The sequence below is a fragment of the Oryctolagus cuniculus genome, chromosome 7 (assembly GCF_051225735.1).
Source record: "Oryctolagus cuniculus isolate XC-2025 breed Fujian yellow rabbit chromosome 7, ASM5122573v1, whole genome shotgun sequence".
Taxonomy (NCBI): domain Eukaryota; kingdom Metazoa; phylum Chordata; class Mammalia; order Lagomorpha; family Leporidae; genus Oryctolagus; species Oryctolagus cuniculus.
In genome coordinates, this window is record NC_142873.1 from 119,628,811 (window position 1) to 119,651,722 (window position 22,912).

General features: G+C 44.8%; 1 protein-coding gene across 18 annotated transcripts in view; it reads right to left on the bottom strand.

The window, feature by feature from the left end:
- Positions 1-22,912, bottom strand: part of TCEANC2 (transcription elongation factor A N-terminal and central domain containing 2) — a 73,123-nt gene that overhangs the window by 48,568 nt on the left and 1,643 nt on the right. For 14 of the 18 annotated variants that reach the window (XR_016211014.1, XR_016211012.1, XR_016211013.1 and 11 more), the window contains exons 2-3: positions 22,751-22,894; positions 3,456-3,597 (exon numbers count right to left, since the gene is read on the bottom strand). Coding sequence is in view for 10 of the 18 variants with exons in the window: in XM_089300583.1 (XP_089156709.1) it covers positions 3,456-3,597; positions 22,751-22,894 (286 nt within the window). In the remaining 8 variants the exon portion in view is untranslated. Of the gene's footprint in view, positions 1-3,455; positions 3,598-4,413; positions 4,591-12,599; positions 12,742-22,750; positions 22,895-22,912 lie in introns of those variants that run through there. The other 4 variants (XM_089300590.1, XR_016211015.1, XR_016211016.1 and 1 more) reach the window with 4 other exon arrangements.

The following is a 22,912-nucleotide window of genomic DNA, read 5'->3' on the forward strand; positions in this document are numbered from 1 at the left end:
AATGTTCAAGAGAGGCATTTTTTAAAAAAGATTTATTTACTGATTTGAGAGAGTTAGAGGGAGGCAGGGAAGGAGGGAGGGAGGTGGAGAGGCAGAGGGAGAGGGAGAGGGAGAAGAGGGAGAGGCAGAGGCAGAGGCAGAGGCAGAGGGAGAGGCAGAGGCAGAGGCAGAGGCAGAGGGAGAGGGAGAGGGAGAGGGAGAGGGAGAGGGAGAGGGAGAGGGAGAGGGAGAGGAAGAGAGATCTGCTGGTTCACTCCCCAGATGGCTACAACAGCTGGGGCTAGGCTAGGCTGAAGCCAAGAGTTGAGACCTCTTCTAGCTCTCCTACATGGGTAACAGGAGCCCAAGCACTTGAGCCATTTTCCACTGCTTTTCCCAGGCCATAAGCAGGGAACTGCACCAGAAGTGGAGCAGCAGAGACAGAAATCAGTGCCTATATGAGATGCTGGCAGTGCAGGCAGTGGCTTTATCCACTACACCACAACACCTGCTCTGAGAGGCACTTCTACAGATAAATTGTGCTAGGCTGCTAGGTCCAGCCTAGCAGTGTGTCCTACTTCATAGTAGCTGGATTACAGCCCCAGCTCCAGCTCTTGATTCTAGCTGCCTGCCAATGTGTACCATAAGAGGCAGCAAGTAATGGCCCAAGGCTTTGGGTTCCTGGCTACCCTTGGAGGAGATGTGGACTGAGTTCCCAGCTCAGTTTCAGCCCAAGCCAGTCCCACCTGTTATAGGCATTTAGGGAGTTAACCAGTGGAGGGGAGCTCTGTCTCTCAATTAAAAGTAAATAAATAATGGCTCTAAGTTTTTAACAAATGAACATGGAATGAATCTGCAAGTCCAGGAAGTGTAACAGATCTAGGATAAACAAAAAGTACACGCTGTGGTAGCCAGGCTACAGGGCAGCCCTTAGATTCCGATTTCCTGGTAGTCATACCTTTTTGTAGTTGCCTTCCAAATCATACTAGGATTGGTCTCTGATCCACAGAGAATGACAAGAATTGTGCGTCACTTCTGAGATTAGGTTATACAAGACATTGTGGTTTCTGTCTTGGTTGTTCTCTCCTAGATCACATGCTCTAGGGAAAGCCACCTGCCATGTCCTAAGTAGCCCTAAGGAGAAGCCCATGCGATGAGGAACTGAGGCCTCCAGCCAGCAATCATGCCAGTGAGCCATTCTGAAGCAGATACTCACACCCTGGTCAAGCCTTCAGAAGACTGCAGCCCCAGTCAACAGCTCAGCTGTATCCTTTCGGGAGACCCTGAGCTGGAACCACCCAAATAAGCTGTTCCCAGATGGCTGACCCTCAAAAAAACTGTGTGAAATAATATTTTAATCAGTTAATTTTACACAGCAATGGATAACTAATATACATGCCAAGATCAAACAGTTTTGAATGGCTTACCAAGAGCCTTCTCCATGTGGTCCAGACTGTCTCTCCAGTCTCACTTCTTGCCACACTCTCTCCAGCACATCACATTTCAAACACACTAAACTTCTTTTAGTTTCTGGAATGTGCATGTGCTCTCCCACCCCCACATTCTGTACAGCTCACATGTTGTACCCCCTATCTGACACATTCTTCAACACCTCTCCCCTTCTCCCAACATATACACTTACTTGGCTAACTTCCTCTCATCATCACACTTGTTAAACTATCTGTTTTTCCATGAGACTTCAGGCTCTAAAAAGGCAGAGACAATACATATTTCCTTCATTATTATGCCAGCACAGTTCCCAGCACAAACAAGGACTCAGTAAATATTTGTCCCTTATAACTCACAGGATAGGGACAGACAGGAAGGCTAAAGGTTGAAAAATGTAAACGCTCTAAGGCAGTGGCCCAAATGGTATCTTTAGCATAGCAACTGACATAACTACCATAAAGGAATCAATAAACTCCTATATACCACACAACCTCAGGTTTAGGAAAGGCTTGGGGTGGGGTCAAAACTCAAAAATTAGATGGCTTCTGGCTTCTCCTAAGACAAGTCCTTATATGTGCCTTCATTATGACCCTTGAATTGAAATCTCTTAATATCAGATCCAATCATTCTTGTAAGCTCACTCACAATTATACCCAAAGGCCAATTAGAAATGATTTTTTTAAGATTTATCATCTATTTTACATTTGTAGGACAGTCCAACCTATTATGTTGATATTTAAAATCTGATCCCATATGGTAGTTGTGGTATGAGCCTAAATATGAATATATATATACACATAAATGCACACTTATATACATGTCATAAAATATTAATCATTAGTACCCTCTACTGGTGGAAATTCCTTATCTGCTCATATGAATGATATTATTGCCCTCTAGTGACCACAACCTATAAAGACAGAAAATCCAGCAGCAGATGGAACAATCTCCTTGGCTACAATGATAGGGTTTTATGTTCTTTAAGCATCTCATTTTCTCAGATTCTGGTTTATATTACAGGGGTACAACTCTAAAACTCTTGGGGGGCCCTCTGGGGATTCCACACAACTCTTCCCAGCTGTTAGGGCCAGTGTGAAGCTGCTCTCTCTCCTATTTCTCATGAACAAGAGGTCAAGGGAGGCAGACAAGGCAATGGCTGCATCAGTGAGGGCAAGACAAGCAGCTGTGAATGACTTCCCTGGACTCCCTGGGGAACCGGGAGCAGCTTGAAGAACACATGTTGGCTCTTCCTTGCATATTATCCACAGTTGAGTACTGTACTAAAATGGCAATTCAATGTAGTCTCTCACCTCTTAAATATCTCCAAAGCCTCAGTAAATGATGCAGTAGCAAACACTGCTATTATTTGGTTCTATAAACTAAGCTTTCTAAGTTATTTCTACTCAAGATATAAATCCAAATCTCTTTCCAGATGTAAGTGAAATGTCCCCTCCTCTATGAGGCCTTTTCTGAATTCCAAAGACATGACTGCTGTCCTTTGTGCTAGCATATACCTTGTATAAATCAGAATGGCACCCAGAACATGAATGTTTCCCTTTATAAGCTGCAAAACTGCACTGCCCCCATTTGTCCACACGTTAGGCTTACCTTCCAAACCCTAAGTTCCCTGAGGTCATGAAACATGTCTTAATCACTTCTGCACACTCAGCACCAAGCACACTCAAAATGTTATCCATATACTATTATTAGTCCACAGGATCACTACAGAAACTGAATGCAAGCATTGAGGAGCTTTTTTTGCAGTTTGACAGAGTAATTTTATAACTACTAAATCTAATAAAATATTGGGAGCTTATATTTTGTATACTTCAATTCCATTTCTCAGATAATTTTTATTCTATACTATGGAAGTATTGACTGCCAACAAATGGAGAATTTTTAAAACAATGGTCCTTTACCAGAGATAGTTTGAAAAGCACTGATATGGCACATAATGTAATATTTGAGGAAGTGAAGAAAAAAAAAACAAAATTCACTATTTTTCATAAAATTCAGAAGGAACATACCTATCCTTGTTGATTTTAACACTTCCCTGGAGGGTATTTTCTTCTTTAATTCTTGTAAGGCTTCAACTAGATTCTCTTTGGTTTGATTAGGAAGCTCCAACATAGTATTCCATCTTTTTATGTCTTCTACAACCACAACTCTCTGGGAAAAAGAAAAGTCATTTGGAAAATGGAACATTTTCATTAGAAAGACATCTGCCTTCACCTGAGCTAATGGGGCTCCTATTGACATATGAATTATTGATTTTGACCTGAACTGAAGCACAGTGTGTCTGATGGCCCCAAATGATGCATAATTGCTTAAAAGCAGGTCCTGCTTACTGCAAATCAGGAAGAGAGTTGCATCTATTAGGAAAAGTGCAAGTTTTAATCTTACCATGTCGGACACTACTGGGCACTTAGCAGTGAGAGGCAATAAATATGAGAAAAGAGTAACGAGGCTGAGGTGAATCAACGCTATAGCTCACTGAAGAGTGTCTTCATTCATAGGCAAGGACAGAGAGCAGAAAAATCAGATGTGTTTATTTCAACAATAAGAAGCACTCTTCAACGGCCCCCCACCTCCTGCAGGATGAAACTCAAACTTTCCCTAGTAGAAAGAATCTTTCAAAAGTTCAAATGTGTAGAAAGGTATAGAGTAATCCATTTATAATAAAAGAAAGTTTAAGATGCTGCCATCCTATACAATCAAATGTTGTAACGTTTGAGTTCCTTTACATCCTTCACCAAATTCACTCCCTTCCTTCTCTTCCTAGAACAAACTATCATCTCACAGTTGGTATACATCTTTCCAGTTAGTGTAAAATATTAACAATTAAAGAATCTGGTGAGGATGGGAAAGTTCTTTGTACTATGTTACAACTCTTCAGTAGTTTTGAAATTATCTCAACTAAGAGTGAAAGTAAACTAGGAGACAAAACACTGAAGGTGCTTTCATACTCATTAAAGAGATACTCACCTTGGATCACTACCTTGAGGAGGCGGGCTCAGTTAAGAGACTGGAAGAATTTATAAGACTCTTGTAAAGTTTCTTGATCTAGAACTAGTGTCTTCACATTATGAAAAATCCCACAGGAGGTACAACTAGGATTCATGTAATTTAAAAAATTCTTTTAATGACTGATTTTTTTTTTATCTGAAGGAGAGACAGAGAAAAGACAGAAATCTATCCACTGATTCATTCCTCAAAAGCCCAAAACAGCCAGGGCTAGATCAAGCCAAAGCCAGGATCCGAGAACGGCATCCAAGTCTCCCACTTGGGTGACAGGGATCCAGGTACTTGGGCCATCAACTGCTGCCTCCCAGGTACACATCAGCTGGAAGCAGAGGTGGGACTCAAACCCAGACACTCCGATATGGGATGCAGGCAACCTAAGTGGTGTCTTAGCGCCAGCCCTTGTGTAGCTTTCTATATGGTAGTCTGACAGAAATCAACCAAAAAGTGTTGTCTCCTTCCTTTAACTAGGGTCTACTTCCAGCCTAGAAACTGCTGGAAAGGGGGGGTGTGATTCCCCTATTTCTCATCTTTGCTTCTCTTCCTCCCCAGTCTGCTTATCTGCTTTGGTTTCTGGCCCTTCTAGGTTCAAGCCTTAGAAAAGGAGGATAGGAAATCAGGCTTTAGCCCTCTAGGGACTTGGCAGACGTAAACTTTTTTTCCTCTCTTAAAGGGTCGTGCCTTGGAAAGCTCCCTTCTCGGAATCATGTGGCAATGCCTCTTCCAGCCAGCTGCTTGCAAGTCTGCCCTGACGACCCCAGCTTTTGAGAACGCACTTCACACAGATTCTCTCTATAAGGATCCTTGTGAACCCAGCCACTTTAATTCAAGCCCAGGCCACCATTTTCTCCCACCATTGCCCACGTCTATGTCCTTAAAAATTCTGGGAGGGTAACAGCCTTCTCCATGTAGCCACTTCTCCCTTTGGAAACAATCACTCTTTTTTTTTTTTTTTTTTAAACCTTCCCAGGCACAGGTGTAATGTGTTCATCAACTCAAGGAACTGAAGTCAAGTTCTCCAAGTGAAAATATCAGCACTCTCACTTAATTCAAAGGAATTCTTTCTCCTATTCCTTCAATTTCAATCTTCTATAAAGCGATGGGATCAGGACTCTGAAATTGTACTGCTGTTACAAGTTCTGGCACAGCAAGTTAAGACTGCCTGAGGTACTGACATCCCATATAGGCCCTGGTTCAAGTCCCAGATGCTCCACTTCCAATCCAGCTCCCTGCTAATGGCCTGGGAAGGCAGGTGGCCTAGGTGCTTGGGCCCCTGCACCTATGTGGGAGACCTGGAAGAAGCTCCTGGCTCCTGGCTTCAGATTGGCCCAGCCCCAGCTGTTGCAGCCGTTTGGAGAGTGAACCAGTAGATGCAAGGTCTCTCGTTCTCTCCCTCTCTCTGTAAACTCTGCCTCCCAAATAAAGTTATAATATATAAATATATTACATAAATATAATAATTATTTATTTACTTGAGAGTTTAGAGAGAGGAAGAGACAGAGACAGGAGCTTCTTCTGGGTCTCCCACTTGGGTGCAGGGGCCCAAATAGTTGGGCCATCTTCTGCTGCTTTCCCAGGCACATTAACAGGGAGCTGGATCAGAAGTGGAACAGCCAGGACACGAACCAGTACCCATACGAGATGCCAGTATCAAGGTAGCAGCTTTACCCATTGTGCGATGATGCCAGCCCCTAAATAATTTTTTTTAAAGATTTATTTATTTGAAAGAGAGTTACAGAGAGAGGTAGAGACAGAGAGGTCTTCCATCCGCTGGTTCACTCCCCAAAGCGGCCACAACGGCTGGAGCTATGCCGATCCGAAGCTAGGAGCCAGGAGCCTCCTCCGAGTCTCCCAAGTGGGTGCAGGGGCCCAAGGACTTGCGCCATCTTCCACTGCTTTCCCAGGCCATAGCAGAGAGCTGGATTGGAAGTGGAGCAGCCAGGACTAGAACCAGCGCCCATATGGGATGCCGGCGCTTCAGTCCAGGGTGTTAACCTACTGTGCCACAGCGCCGGCCCCAAAAATTTTTAAGACAAAAAATGTCATTTAGGAATACTGTTTAATATCTATTGCTTTGTTTTTGCCTTTAGGGCACAGTCAAAATTCAAAGTCCTTTTTTATTATTCATTATAATATATAATAGTATTATTAGTGTTAAATGGTATGAAAAAGAAAAGAAGCCAAGGGGATGTTTTTAATAGGAAGGTGTAAATATCATGCTTTTGACATTAAATTTTTTTAAGATTTATTTATTAATTTGAAAGAGTTACAGAGAGAGAGAAGGACAGGCAGAGAGAGAGAGAGAGAGAGAAAGAAAGAGAAAGTCTTCCATCTGTTGGTTCACTCCCCAATTGGCCACACCAGATGGAGCTACGCTGATCCAAAGCCAGGAGCCAGGACCTTCCTCCGGGTCTCCCATGTGGGTGCAGGGGCCCAAAGACTTGGGCCATCTCCTACTGCTTTCCCAGGCCATAGCAGAGAGCTGGATTGGAAGTGGAGCAGCCAGGACTTGAACCGGCACCCATATGGGATGCCGGCACTGCAGGTGTCAGCTTTATCCACTATGCCACAGTGCTGGCCCCAATGATGTATTTTTTTTAATATTTATTTATTGAAAATCAGGTTTAGAGAGAGAAAGAGACAGAGAGATACTGATTCATTCCTCAGATGGCCACAATGATCCTCAGATGGCCAAAGCCAGGAACCAGGTGCTTCATCCAAGTCTCCATGTGGATAGCAGGGGCCCAAGCACTTGGTCCATCTTCTACTGCTTTTTGCAGACCATTAGCAGGAAGCTGGATCTGAAGCAGAGCAGCCGGAACACAAACTGGCACCCATATAGGTTGCTGGTGTCGCAGGCAGCAGCTTTACCCACTAGGCCACAATGTGCCCCCTCCCCTATTCCTGTGATCCATTTTAATAGTATTGGACATTATTCCATTATTTTTATATACAAAGGTCTCAGAATTTCAACATCTATTTCCCCATGGGTCTTTGGGGGTTTCCTTCTGCCATTATTTTTCCTGTTGTAAACATGGCTTCAATGAGGTTCTACCAATGACAGTTTCCTTTGTACATTGTCTTCCATCCTTTTAAACTTTCTGGGTATTTTGCTTTAGCATATATTGCTTTATTTTGCTTCTGACTATATCTGAGAATCTTAGGCATATTAAGTCCATTTGTATATATATGGTTACTAATTTTAAAATCCCTATTATATGTTTTCTTTAATATTTCTGTATCTTCACCTCTCTGTGATACCTTCTAAGCAATTTTTTTGGATCTAGCTTTCAATTCACTAGTTCTCTAGTTCTCTCTCTCTCTTTTTTTTTTTTTTTTTTTTTTTTTGACAGGCAGAGTGGACAGTGAGAGAGAGAGACAGAGAAAGGTCTTCCTTTTGCCGTTGGTTCACCCTCCAATGGCCGCCGCGGCCGGCATGCTGCGGCCGGCGCACCACACTAATCCTATGGCAGGAGCCAGGTGCTTCTTCCTGGTCTCCCATGGGGTGCAGGGCCCAAGGACTTGGGCCATCCTCCACTGCACTCCCGGGCCACAGCAGAGAGCTAGCCTGGAAGAGGGGCAACTGGGACAGAATCCGGCGCCCCGTCCAGGACTAGAACCCGGTATGCTGGCGCCTCTAGGCGGAGGATTAGCCTAGTGAGCCATGGCGCCGGCCTTCTCTCTCTTTTTAAGGTTTATTTGAAAGCCAAGGTGACAGAGAGAGGAGGAGACAGAGATCTTCCATTTACTGGTTCACTCTCTAAATGGTTGCAATGGCTAGGACTTGGCCAGGTCAAAGCCAAGAACCTGGGACTCCAACTGGGTCTCTCGTGTGGGTGGCAGGAGCCCAAGTAGTTGGGCCATGTTCCACCGACTTCCCAAGTGCACTAACTGGCATTCATATGGTATGCTGGTGTTGCAGGTGGCGACTTAACTTACTCAGCCATGGTGCCAGCCCTCCCCCCGCCAAGTTTTCTCCTCAGCTATGGCTTGTGTACCTTTAACCTATTTAATGCATTTCTGCTTCAACAGAAATGATTTTATTTTTTTCCTCCAAATCTGTTTTCTTTTCATAGTGTGCTGTTCTTACTTTATGATTTCTATTCCTCTCTTTATCTCAGGGAACATTTTAAATGTATTTGGCTTAAAATTTCTTCAGGTTGTTCTCATTATTTCTATTTGCTGGGGTAGAAATTCTATTACTAACATTTGCAAATTTTCCCTTCAGATATTTTCTTACAGAGTTTATAATTTTTGACCATGAATTCATCTTTAAGGGGGAATATTTCCCGTGAGAGTTCTGTGTACTCTACAATATGAAGAATCTTATCAGGGAAATCTCCCATTTGCCTCTGCCAAAGTCTTTGAATTTTCTTGGTTCTAGTTCAGTTTTTATGTTAATTTTTTTAGCTTTACAGATAGTGTGAATTTAAATTACATATGGTAAGAAGTCTATGGTTCTACTTTATTATAAATTAATTTTCCATCCAAAATCTTGAGATTATAATCTTCATACTGCTTCCTGGGGCCAGTAGACAGAGTTTCTTAGCTCATTTTCCACAAACATCATAATCCTATTCTGGCCTCTAGCTTCATATGTGAGGTCAATTCCAATTCCCCATATCACATGAGCTTCAAGTTCTATCTCATATCTCCATACTGATCTTAAAACACCAGTCCCAGGCTAGGCACTGTGACACAGTGGGTTTAACGAATGCTTGGGACACCCATATCCCATATTAGAGTGCCTAAGATCAAGTCCCCCCTCTGCTTCTAATCCAGCTTCCTGCTAATACAAACCTTGGGAAGTAGCAGATGATGGCCCAAGTATTTTTGGGTCCATGCCACCCATATGGGAGATCCAGATGGAGTTCTTAGCTCTTGGCTTCAGCTTGGCCCAGCCCTTCTCTCCATTTCTTCCTCTGTCACTCTCCTTTCAAATAAATACGTCTTTTTTTTTAAAGCCCTCCTGAAATGGGCATTTGATCTAGCAGTTAAGATGCCAACTAAAATGGATGCATCCCATATCAGAGTACCTGAGTTCCAGTTCTGGCTCTTCTTCCGACCCCAGCTTCTTGCTAACGCACACCTTGGAAAGCAGCAGGTCATGGCTCAAGTGGTTGGGTTCCTGCCACTCACAAAGGAGACGTGGATTGTGTTCCAGGCACCTGGTTTCAGCCTCACCCAGCCTTAGCCATTGCAGGCTTTTGGAAGTGAACTACGAGATGTTAGCCCTCTCGGTTTGTCCATTTCTCTGCCTCTCAAATAAAATAAAAATACAAAATAAACCCAGCTTCTAAGCATTATATATGGTTTTAACATTCCTTGAACTGTTCAGCTTTAGCTCCCACTTTTAGCTCTAGGATGAGATTTACTCTCTCTTCCTCGAAGCTGGGGATTTCCCCTTCTTACTTTCAATCAAGCTCAGCTCTTTACTGGATACCTTAAAAACAAAAGATTTATTTATTTGAAAGGCAGAGTTGCAGAGGAAGACAGAGAGAGATATCTTCCATCCACTGCTCACTCCCCAAGATGACCCCAATAGCCTGGGTTGGTACATGCCAGGGTCAAGAGCCTAGAACTCCATCAGAGTCTGCCACATGGGAGGCAGGGGCCCAAGCATTTGGTCATCATCTACTGCTTTCGCAGGCACATTAGCAGGGAGCTGTATCGGAAGTGGAGCAGTGGGGTTTGAACTGGTACTCATAGGGGATGCTGGTGTTGCAGGCAGCAGCTTAATCTGCTGTGCCACAATGCTGGTCCCTGTATTGGAGACTCTAGTATTTCCACGTGGTTGGAATCAGGTTAGGGGTTCCATATCAGATCATCTCAAAACGGGTAACTACAGAAGTTCAAACTCTTCAGCGTGGCATAAAAGGTCTTCCATTACTTGGCTGCTGACATCCTTTCTGGTCTCCTAATTTGTTCCAGATACACCAAACTATATGCAGTATCCAAAATGAATCACTGTACTTCAAACCCTTTGCCTGGGATGTTCTTTGTCTAATACACACCTATTTGTTTACTTATTTATTTTTAAAATTTCATTTACTTGGAGGGAAACACAGAGAAAGTTCTTCCAACTGCTGGTTCACTCCCCAAATGGCCACAATGGCTGGAGATGAGCTGATCCAAAGCCAGAAGCCAGGAGCTTCTTCTGGGTCTCCCATGCAGGTACAGGGGCCCAAGGACTTGAGCCGCCTTCCACTGCTTTTCCAGACCATAGCAGAGAGCTGGATTGGAAGAGGAGCAGCCGGGACTAGAACCAGTGCTCATATGGAATGCTGGCTGCTGCAGGATGATTAACCTACTGCGCCACAGTACTGGCCCTACATCTATCTATCTATCTATTTATTTACTTATTTATTTTTTAGAGGCAGAGTGGACAGTGAGAGAGAGAGAGAAAGGTCTTCCTTTTGCCATTGGTTCACCCTCCAATGGCCGCTGCGGCAGGCGCACCACGCCTATCTGAAGGCAGGAGCCAGGAGCCAGGTGCTTCTCCTGGTCTCCCATGGGGTGCGGGGCCCAAGCACTTGGGCCATCCTCCACTGCACTCCTGGGCCACAGCAGAGAGCTGGCCTGGAAGAGGGGCAACCGGAACAGAATCCGGTGCCCCGAATGGGACTAGAACTCGGTGTGCTGGCGCCGTTAGGCGGAGGATTAGCCTAGTGAGCCACGGCGCCGGCCTCTATTTATTTTTTAAGACACTCTTGAAGAGCCGGCGCCGTGGCTCACTAGGCTAATCCTCCGCCTTGCGGCGCCGGCACACCGGGTTCTAGTCCCGGTCAGGGTGCCGGATTCTGTCCCGGTTGCCCCTCTTCCAGGCCAGCTCTCTGCTGTGGCCAGGGAGTGCAGTGGAGGATGGCCCAGGTGCTTGGGCCCTGCACCCCATGGGAGACCAGGAAAAGCACCTGGATCCTGGCTCCTGCCATCGGATCAGCGCGGTGCGCCGGCTGCAGCGGTGGCCATTGGAGGGTGAACCAACGGCAAAAAGGAAGACCTTTCTCTCTGTCTCTCTCTCACACTGTCCACTCTGCCTGTCAAAAAAAAAAAAAAAAAAAAAAAAAAAAAAAAAAGACACTCTTGAAGCATCATTTCTTCTATGAAGGTGTTTGCTTTTTTTTTTTCTTTTTTTTTTGCCTTCCTCCTATCTAACCATACTCCCCTTTGGATCCTGTTGCCACTTGGGACAGACTGCTATTACTACATCTATACTTTCTGTATAAACTTACGAAGTAGGTTGTCTTCCCCATTAGATTCTGAATAACTTAAGAACCTCAGCAATTCCTTCCTTCCTTTCTTCCCTCCCTCCCTTCTTCCTTTCTTTTCTCTCCCTCTTTCTTCTTGAAAGGCAGAAACACAGACAGAGCTCTCATCTGCTGGCTCACTCCCCAGATGCCTAAAATCAAAACTAGAAGTTGGAAGCCAAGAATGCAATGCAGGTCTCCAATGTGGGTGAAAGGCACCCAAGTATTTGAGCCATTACCTGCTGCCTCCCAGGGTGCACATTAGCAGACAGCTGGAATTGGGAGTGAAGCCAAAACAAAAATCCAAGTACTCCAATATGGGACATGGGCATCTGAACCAGTAGGCCAAATACTCACTCCTGGAACAATTTATTTATCTATCACCAGGGTATTAGTAGGTAAAACTGAGCAAACTTTTACCTTCAAGACTCAGTACTGGGGCCGGTGCTGTGGTGTAGCAGTGCCTGCATCCCATATGGGCGCTGGTTCGAGACCCAGCTGCTCCACTTCCGATCCAGCTCTCTGCCATGGCCTGGGAAAGGAGTGGAAGATGGCCCTAGTGCTTGGGCCTCTGCACCCGTGTGGGAGACCCAGAAGAAGTTCCTGGTTCCTGGCTTTGGATCAGTGCAGCTCTGGCCGTCGTGGCCAATTGGGGAGTGAACCAGTGCATGGAAGACCTCTCTCTCTGCCTCTCCTTCTCTCTGTGTAACTGACTTTCAAATAAATACATACATCTTAAAAAAAAAAAAAAAAGACAGTACAGTTTTAGGGTAGAAATAGGAAAAATAGTCCCTTCTAGAACAAAAGAAACCCATATATATATATGTATATATATATATGAAAGAAATGTCTCCTAATATCTTTCTAAATACAAGCCAGAAAACAGACATTTCAAATTCTTACCTGAATTATTCAGGACACAGATGGACACAAGAGAAATGGACCCAAAATATCAATAAGGAAGCTACAACGAATAGTGGGACGGTTTTTGCCAGAAAGAAGATGTGCTCTCCAATATACCATCTGGTCTTACAGTTGTGGATGGCTGAAATATCAGGTTTGACAAAACCAATTAGAGAAAATGATTTACTCAAAAGCAATAACATGGGAACTATTTCACTGGTCAGAGCAGGAAACAACATATTGGCTAGTCAATTCTATAAAGGTTTATAGAGCACTCTAAGTGCTGAACCTAAAAGTATTAGCATATTCTAGGATATTTTCATAAAAAAATAAAATCTATTGTAACCAACAGAAGAAATCATTTCCCTTTAAGGGAGCAAGAAGAAATTAACCAAATTAACCTTTACCATTTAAACATGTATTACATAAGCCCTAGTGAATATTAGTTTTATTCAATGTGATAAGGCTATGACAAAATCACTTGTAAAATTCTGATAAAGAACCACAATGGTCCTAACATTTGAAGATTTTTATAACTATTCAGCTTGGCATTCATAAACTTCTAGTTTAGTTCCCCTTTTGGGGGCACACTATGAACCCAGACTGTTTAGTTAAAACCCCAGCTCTGCCATTTATATATGTAAAACCTTAGGCAAACCACTAATACTTGATCTCTCTGTGCTTTAGAGTCCTCATCTATAAAATACAAATGATAAAAGCATGAATTTCACAGAGCTATTATTAGGATTTAAAGAGTTAATATAAGGGGCTGGCGCTATGGCCCAGTAGGTTAATCTTCCACCTTTGGCACCTTGGGCACCAGTTCTAGTCCCAGCCGCTCCTCTTCCAATCCAGCTCTTTGCCGTGGCCTGGGAAAACAGCAGAAGATGGCTCAAGTCCTTGGGCCCCTGCCCCCACCTGGGATATCCAGATGAAGCTCCTGGCTTCAGATCAGCCCAGCTCCAGCCACTGTGGCCATTTGGGGAGTGAACCAGCAGATGGAAGACCTCTCTCCCTCTCTCTCCCTCTCTCCCTCTCACTGTCTGTAACTCTACCTCTCAAATAAATAAATAAAATCTTTTTTAAAAATAGTTAACATAAGTAAATATTAGCACAATGGCTGGCCCACAGAAATGGGATCAACAAATGTTACTAGTTACCATTATTAATACCATTACTAGCATCATCATCATCATCATTCTGGGCTTTAGTTGGACTACATAGTTTCTTTATTCTTACATGAGAAGAGAAAACTACGTGCCAGGCACAACGCACAGCCCTTCCAACACGATGATCCTGCAGATTAGGCATTTATATTCCTGACAAAACTGATGGGGAAACTGAGGCCTGAACATTCAGCAGATTCTTGGTATTAAACCATGACGTTAGCATGTGGGAATAAGTTATTTGGCAGAGAGTGGGCTTATTAATACTCTAGAATTGACAATTAACTCATAGTTTTTAAAGTATGTTTTAAATTTTTTTCATTTAGAGGCCAGTGCTGTGGTGTAGTGGGTAAAGCCACCTCCTATGGCGCTGGCACCTCATATGGGCACTGGTTCAGGTCCTGGCTGCTCTACTTCCCATCTAATGTGCTCCCTGCTAATGTGCCTTGGAAAGCAGCAAAGAATGGCCCAAATCCTTGGGCCGCTGTACCCATGTAGAAGACCCAGAGGAAGTTCCTGGCTCCCGGCTTCAGACTAATCTGGCTTCAGACCAGCCCATCTCTGGCCTTTGTGGACATCTGGGGAGTGAACCAGTGGATGAAAGATCTCTCTCTCTCTCCTCCTCTCTCTGTAACTCTGCCTTGAATTTCAATTAAATAAATAAATCTAAAAAGTTTTTTTCGCTTATTTAATCAATCTATTTATTTGAGAGGCAGAGAAACAAAGAGAACTCCCATCTACTGATTCATTCTCCAAATGCCCAAGGCCAGGCTGAAGCCAGGAGCCAAGAACTCAACCCCAGTTTCCCATGTGGGTGGCAGGAACCAATTACTTAGAGCCATCATCATTCAGTGGGTCTGCCTTGGCAGGAATGTAGAACCAGGAGCCAGAGCCAGGAATTGAACCCAGCCATTCTGAGATGGGATGCAATTGTCTTAACTGCTAGGAAAACATCTGCCCAATTTTTTTTATTAAGATTTATTTATTTATTTATTTGAAAGTCAGAGTTACAGAGAGAGAGGGAGAGATAGAGAGATCATCCATCTGCTGGTACACTCCCCAGATGGCCACAATAGCCAAGTTTGGGCCACCTTGAAGCCAGGAGCTTCATCCAGGACACCCAAGTAGGTAGCAGACGCCCCAGTATTTGGGCCATCTTCTGCTGCTTTCCCAGACTATCAGCAAGAATTTGGATGAGAACTGTAGGAGCCAGGAAGCGAACCAGTACCCATATGGGATGCCAGTGTCACAGGCAGAGGCTTTACCCACTAGACCACACTTCCCACCCCTCCAACTTGTTTTTAATTTGCCACTGTGTACATATGGAAGTACTGTGCATGAATAAAGGAAACAGAACAGCATATCATATACCACTTATTAAATCATTATATGCCAGTATTTTTGTCTACCTAGCCAGATCGTCAATCTCCTCAAGGCGCCTTGCCACATAGCCTTTTCTGACTACTGAAACACTGAGCTCTCACCGCTCTTAACTCTGTCTATATGACAATTTTGTAATAGATCATGTATGGTTTTTGCATATCATGTATTAATTTCTTCCATGAAAGCGCATATTTTGAATTTAAATTTCTCTTGCATTTACTATAACATCTAGCATAATATAGGACATAAAAAGCTATTCAGCAGTATGTGTAGAATGGTATATTATCAAAAACCCCTGCAAGGGCACACCAAAATAAGGATGAATATTGTTCATTAAATAATTTTTCAAAGATTTATTTATTTAATTGAAAGGCAGTGGGGCTGGTGCTGTGGCGTAATTGGTAAAGCCGCTGCCTGCAGTGCCGGCATCCCATATGGGTGCTGGTCTGAGTCCTGGCTGCTCCACTTCCGATCCAGCTCTCTGTTATGGCCTGGGAAAGCAGTGGAAGATGGCTCAAGTCCTTGGACCCCTGCACCCGCGTGGGAGACCTGGAGGAGACTCCTGGCTCCTAGCTTTGTATTGGCATGGCTCCAGCCATTGGGATGATTTGGGGAGTGAACCAGCCGATGAAAGGCCTCTCTGTCTGCCTCTGAACTCTGCCTCTCAAATAAATAAATAAAATATATTTTTTAAAAAAGGCAGAGTTACAGAGGCGCAGCGAGAAAGAGAGAGATAGAGAGAGGTCTTCCATCTGCTGGTTCACTCTCCCAATTTCCCTAATGGTTGGAGCTGAGCTGATCCAAAGCCAGCAGCCAGGAGCTTCTTCAAGGTCTCCCACACGGATGAAGGGGCCCAAGCACTTGGGCCATCCTCTGCTGCTTTCCCAGGCCATTAGAAGGGAACTGGATTGGAAGTGGAGCAGCTGGGACATGAACCAGTGCCCATATGGGATGCTGGTGCTGCAGGTGGCAGCTTAACCTACTATATGCCACAGCATCAATCACTCATGAAATAAATTTTATATACAATGTAGCTGGCACTGCATTAACTCTTAGAGCAGAATTAGAACATAGCAAGATACTGAGGAGTTTTAGTGGACTGGGAAAAACTACAGGTAACCACATACTTACAATATAGTAAAATAAGTGCCACGACAGACTATTGAACCTAGTGTTAGGAGAGTACTGAAGGGGAAAGGATTAACACTCCCAAGGACCCAGAAAGCATTTCAACATTTATTAACAACGATTTACTGACTACTTATTGTGCGCCAGGCACTGTGTAGGTCCAAGGACACAGAGATAAATAATCAAGGTCCCTGAACACATGAAACTTATCATCTAGGATTAAGGGAATATGGTACTTCAGTGGGTTGACAGGTAAGTAGGAATTCACTCTGTAAAAAGAAAGAGAAGTGCTTTCCAGGAAAGGGACCAGCATCAAGCCAAAGAAAGCCCTGGAGACATGAAAGAGACTACCTTACATAAAGAACAGCAAGAAAGGGCATATGGCTGGAATGCATTCATATAAACGTGTGAATGGTGAGCCACAAGAGATGAGATGATAAGGCATGGTGGGGTGGCACAAGAAATGTCTCATATGTCATGTTGAGTCTTTTAAAGTTTTAGCTCAATTGCTCATTTAGGAAAAAATATTGTGGCCTACTATATGACACATTCTGGGAACACAAAATCAGAAAGATACAGTTTCTAAAGACGCTGAGAGTGTAGCAGGGCACAGGCATTTAAAGAAACAACTGGGCCGGCGCCGCGGCTCACTAGGCTAATCCTCCACCTAGCGGCGCCGGCACACCGGGTTCTAGGCCCGGTCGGGCCCCGGATTCTGTCCCGGTTGCCCCTCTTCCAGGCCAGCCCTCTGCTGTGGCCAGGAGTGCAGTGGAGGATGGCCCAAGTGCTTGGGCCCTGCACCCCATGGGAGACCAGGAAAAGCACCTGGCTCCTGGCTCCTGCCATCAGATCAGCACGGTGCGCTGGCCGCAGCGTGCCGGCTGAGGCGGCCATTGGAGGGTGAACCAACGGCAAAGGAAGACCTTTCTCTCTGTCTCTCTCTCTCACTGTCCACTCTGCCTGTCAAAAAAACAAAACAAAACAAAACAAAAAAAGAAACAACTGTATAAGTAGGTGTAATGATAGAGGCATGTGAAACTTATAGTCATGGCTCAGAGAAGGGATTAGACTGGCTCTGTACCCCGGGGAGAGACAGGCGGTCAGCAAAAGTCTCATAGCAGACTCTCGAACTAGATCATGGGAGTCAAACAGGATTTCATAAGTAGTAATAATAATGAGCACAAACAAATTCAAGGACTTGGTATGTACCAGACTCTGTTCTAAGCATTCTACATATGTAGCCATACTCAAACTTCATAAACAGATATTATTATTAATTCCCATTTAATAAATGAGGACACAGAGGTCAAATAAACCAGCCTGATGTCACAAAGGTGGTAAGTAGCAGGGCTAGGATTCTAACATAGGCAGTTCTGAGTTATTACACTGTGTTTCCTCCAAGATAAAGAGATGGTGAGGCCAGCGCTGTGGCATAGCAGGTAAAGCTGCCGCCTGCAGTGCCGGCATCCCATATGGGCACCGGTTTGAGACCCAGCTGCCCCACTTCTGATCCAGCTCTTTGCAATGGCCTGGGAAAGCAATAGAAGATATCCCAAGTTTTTGGACTCCTGCACCTGTGTGGGAGACCCAGAGGAAACCCCTGGCTCCTAGCTTCGGATCAGCACAGCTCTGGCCACTGCAGCCAATTGGGGAGTGAACCAGCAGATGAAAGACCTCTCTCTCTCTCTCTCTCTCTCTGACTCTCCTTCTCTGTGTTAACTCTGGCTCTCAAACAAATAAATAAACCTTTTAAAAAAATAGAAAAAGAAATGAGGGTATTCCAGGCAGACAGAAGATTGTATGCTATGGTGCAGAGGTGAACAAGCACGATGTCTTTGTGGAACTGTGAGAGGATGACAACGATGGTGAGTAAACAGTAACAGCTGCAGTGGGGATCTGGCCTAGCAGTTAATAGGCCAGTCAGGAACACTCCCTGCATCAGAGCGCCTGGATTTGAGTTCCAACTCTGTGTCTGAGTTGGAGCTTCCTGGTAATGCCTACCCTGAGATGCAGGGGTAATGGCTCAAGCAGTCGACCTTAGTCAACAGAGTATGGAACTGCTCTAAGTGAGAAATAACAAGATTTTTAAATCAAAGTGAAAGACACGAGTATTGGCAAGAAGAGGCGTTATGAAGCAGAACTGAAAACTGGATTTAAGAGAAAAGAGTTAACAATGGTTCTTAAGACGGGTGTTGTGGCACAGTGGGTTAAGCCACCGCTTGGGATACCTGCATCCCATATCTGAGTGTCTGGGATCAATTTCCTCCGTGGCTTCCAATCCAGCTTCCTACTAATGCACTAGGAGGCAGCAGGTAACGGCCCGAGTGCTTGGGTTCCTGTCACCCACATGACCTGGATGGCAGTCCTAGCTCCTGGCTTTGGTCTCACAGTCCAGGATGTTGAGGGCATTTGGGGAGTAAGTCCATGGGAGGATGCTTGCATGCTCGGACTCCATCTTCCTGTCTGTCACTCTGCTTTTGAAACCAATAAATACATCTTAAAAAAAAAAAAAAAAAAAAAAAACATGGTTCCTAGTTCGAATTACTCGGTAGATAGATACAGAAGTAGGAGAAGAGGAACAAGTTTGGAAGAAAGCTAACACATTTAAGGGGCATGTTAGCTATTCCACATGCCTGTTATTTATTCAAATTTTGTAATGTTCACATCACTAACTTTCATCATCAAACTGATTCCCAGCTGGGGCACAAGTGGGGACTCAAAAGGGAGGAAGGGTAGGTGGAAGCACAAGAGTAATTCAGAAAGTGTGGAAAACTTGAATTAAGAGACATGTTTATTTTGATGCAAAAAAATTTGGAACCCATCCAGTTTTTTCATAATACACATTTTCCATGAACTTTTGGAAGTACCTTCACTGTTAATTATTTAAGCAGAATTTGGTTCCCCAAACTCATGTAGACCTTTAAGCCTTAAAGTCTTTTGTTAACAGTTAATGAATTAATGTTAATGGTTAATGGATTAGGGTGGAGGACTGATCCTGTTATGGTGTCTGAAGGTGGGCCCTTTGGGAAGTGACTGAGTTACGTTGCTGAGGTAGAGCCCCATTATGGAATCACAATGGCTTTATGAAGACACCACACAGAGGGTAGATGAAGAGTGTGTTCCTTGTGACTCTCTGCTTTCTGGCTCATCACATGATCTTCCCTCCATATGTGTATACCATCCATTGCCCTCATTAGACACCAGGCTAATGCGTTGCCATGTCTTAGACTGTGAATCTCCAAAATTGTAAACCAAAATAAAACTCCTTATTTCCTAAGAAATCCCTCTCAAGTATTTAGTTAAAAAATAATAAAAAGTTATTGGGGCCGGCGCCGCGGCTCAATAGGCTAATTCTCTACCTAGCGGCGCCGGCACACCGGGTTCTAGGCCCAGTCAGGGCGCCGGATTCTTTCCCGGTTGCCCCTCTTCCAGGCCAGCTCTCTGCTGTGGCCAGGGAATGCAGTGGAGGATGGCCCAAGTGCTTGGGCCCTGCACCCCATGGGAGACCAGGAGAAGCACCTGGCTCCTGCCTTCGGATCAGCACGGTGCGCCGGCCGCAGCGCACCAGCCGTGGCGGCCATTGGAGGGTGAACCAACGGCAAAGGAAGACCTTTCTCTCTGTCTCTCTCTCACTGTCCACTCTGCCTGTCAAAAAAAAAAAAAAAAAAAAGTTATTGGAGTGTCTAGATTTGCGTCCCAACTCCATTTCCAATTCCAGCTTCCTGCTACTGTGTACCCTGTGAGGGAGCGGGTGACTGCTGGTTCAAGTACTTGGGTTCCTGCCACTCATGTGGAAACCTGTATAGAGTTCCTGGCTTCGGCCTGGTCCAGCCTCAGGCATCTGGGGAATGAACCAGCAGACAGAAGATCTCTCTCTGATTCTGTCTGCGTTTCAAACAAATGAAAATAAATAAGTAAAAATTAAAAAGAAATTAATGAAACTAAAAATAAGTAATGCAATGAAAAGCTAATACACTTGTATATTAGAATCTGGGTGTTCATAGGTATATGTGTATGTGTAATCTAATTATTATCCCCCTCCACTGTCCTCCACAGAGTCTGATACCACAATGTCTCCTTGAGAATCGCTGTCTACTATATCTATGAATATGCCGATAAAGAAGATGCTGTTGAGAAAAATGAATGTGTCCCATGAAGTCACAGAACTGTAAGACTAGGAGACTTTAAAGAACATCTGCACTTACTAGGAGTCAACCAAGAGCTGCTTGGAAATACACAAGAGCATTTTTGGTTGTCATAATGGGAGGTGCTACCGACATTTAGTGCCTGACAGCCCAGGGATGCTAAGCATCCTGGAAGTAGAGGACAGCTCCAAATGTGAAAACTGCAAGGGCCAGGCATTGTAAAGTGGGTTAAGACACTGCCTGTGACCCTGCATCCCATATCAGAGCACAGGTTTGGTTTAAGTCCCAGGTGCTCTGCTTCTGATCCAGTTCCCTCCTAATGCATATGGTAAGGTAGCAGAAAATGGCACAAGTGTTTAGGCTCCTGGCTTTGGTCTGGAACAGCCTTGGCCACTGTGGCCATCTGGAGAGTAAACCAGCAGATTTAAGATCTCTCCCTCCCTTCCCTGCTCCTTCTCTTTGTAACTATCTTTCAAAAAAAAAAAACTAAAAAAAAAGTGCAGAGTCTTCAAAAAGTTCACAGAAAACACTAGTTACGAAAACTATGCATGGATTTAAAAATCAATAAGTTTATCTTTTAATACTTTTCCAGGCGTTTTTGAAGCTCCCCTGTATCTTGCCCCAAACCACAACTGCACCCTTTGAAGAAAAACTTTAAACTCCACATCACATAGATGAGGGAACTGACATCCCAGAGAAGGCAATGATTAGCACCCTCCTGCACAGAAGGGCCTTTTACTCAGGGCTTTTGTCCATATGCCTTTTTTTTTTTTTTTTTTTTTTTTTTTTTTGACAGGCAGAGTTAGACAGTGAGAGAGAGAGACAGAGAGAAAGCTCTTCCTTTTTCCGTTGGTTCACCCCCAAGTGGCCGCTACAGCCAGCATGCTGCAGCTGGTGCACTGCACTGATCCAAAGCCAGAAGCCACGTGCTTCCTCCTGGTCTCCCATGCGGATGCAGGGCCCAAGGACCTGGGCCATCCTCCACTGCACTCCCAGGCCACAGCAGAGAGCTGGACTGGAAGAGGAGCAACTGGGACAGAATCCAGCGCCCTGACTGGGGCTAGAACCTGGGGTGCCGGCGCTGCTAGGCAGAGGATTAACCTAGTGAGCCACAGCGCTGGCCATATGCCTTCTTTACTGCTTTCCAGTGTGGTTCTGGCAGGCTTGTGGGCCATCACACTGCCTTGTTATCACAGCCCATCTTCTCTAGTTCAAGATCCCCACCTTCTCTTTACAGAGATTTAGGCTGGAGATGCAGATGTGAAAGTCATCAGACGGCCGACGCCACAGCTCACTAGGCTAATCCTCCGCCTTGCGGCACCGGCACACTGGGTTCTAGTCCCGGTCGGGGCGCCGGATTCTGTCCCGGTTGCCCCTCTTCCAGGCCAGCTCTCTGTTGTGGCCCAGGAAGGCAGTGGAGGATGGCCCAAGTGCTTGTGCCCTGTACCCCATGGGAGACCAGGATAAGTACCTGGCTCCTGCCATCGGATCAGCGCGGTGCGCCAGCCGCAGTGTGCCAGCCGCGGCGGCCACTGGAGGATGAACCAACGGTAAAGGAAGACCTTTCTCTCTGTCTCTCTCTCTCACTGTCCACTCTGCCTGTCAAAAAAGAAAAAAAAAAAGTCATCAGCATAGAAAGCCTTGAGATGGGTGAGGTCACTCTGACCAAACATAAAAGCAATACACAGCTCTGGGGACATAAACATTCAGAATCTAATGGAAAAAGAGGAACCAATAAAGGAAATTGAAAAGAAAAAGTCAGAAATGTAGGCAGAGAGGTTCAAGATGACATAATGAACTAATGATAAGCTCTGTTTGTTTTAAAAATAATGACCACTTATCAGTACCTACCTTCATTGACTTATTGAATGTATTCTTTGTTTCTTCCTTGCTAACACAAATCAGAATTGAATTTGAGGTAGGCAAGGATCCATTAAGTCTCTTTCCCAGTCTCAGCTGTGGCTGTGGAGGCCATGTGATCCATCCTCACCAGTAAGATGAGTGCGGTTGGGCACCCCCTCTCACGCCTGACTGAGCTTCTATAGGGCATAGAGAATCCTATTTGGTAGGTACTCTAACATTCCTAACAGAAAAGAGAATTTTTCAAAATAACTAAGGGAGCTTGTCCTACCAGCTGGCGAGCATAGCATCAAGTCCAGCAATGAGAAGAGCCTTAAGAGGCACAGGAAGTGATACCCGGAAGTCTGTATGGGGTTGGAGGGAAACTACAGAGCGGGCTGGTACACTCTGGGGAGGGGTTACAGCTTGAAACAGTCCATAAGAGAACCCCTCGAAGCCTCCCTGCTACACAGTCCCACACCCCTCTCACCTTCAGAGATTCAATCGTGGCCTGCCTGTAAGTCTTCCCTCCAGCATCTTTCTTCCGAGGGCTACTCTGGACTCTGGGCGTTCGAATGACGAATTTATCCATGGCCAGGGGACTTCCACTACCTTCACGTGCTTGCAGCGTGTTCTGCGAGAGAGAGAGAGA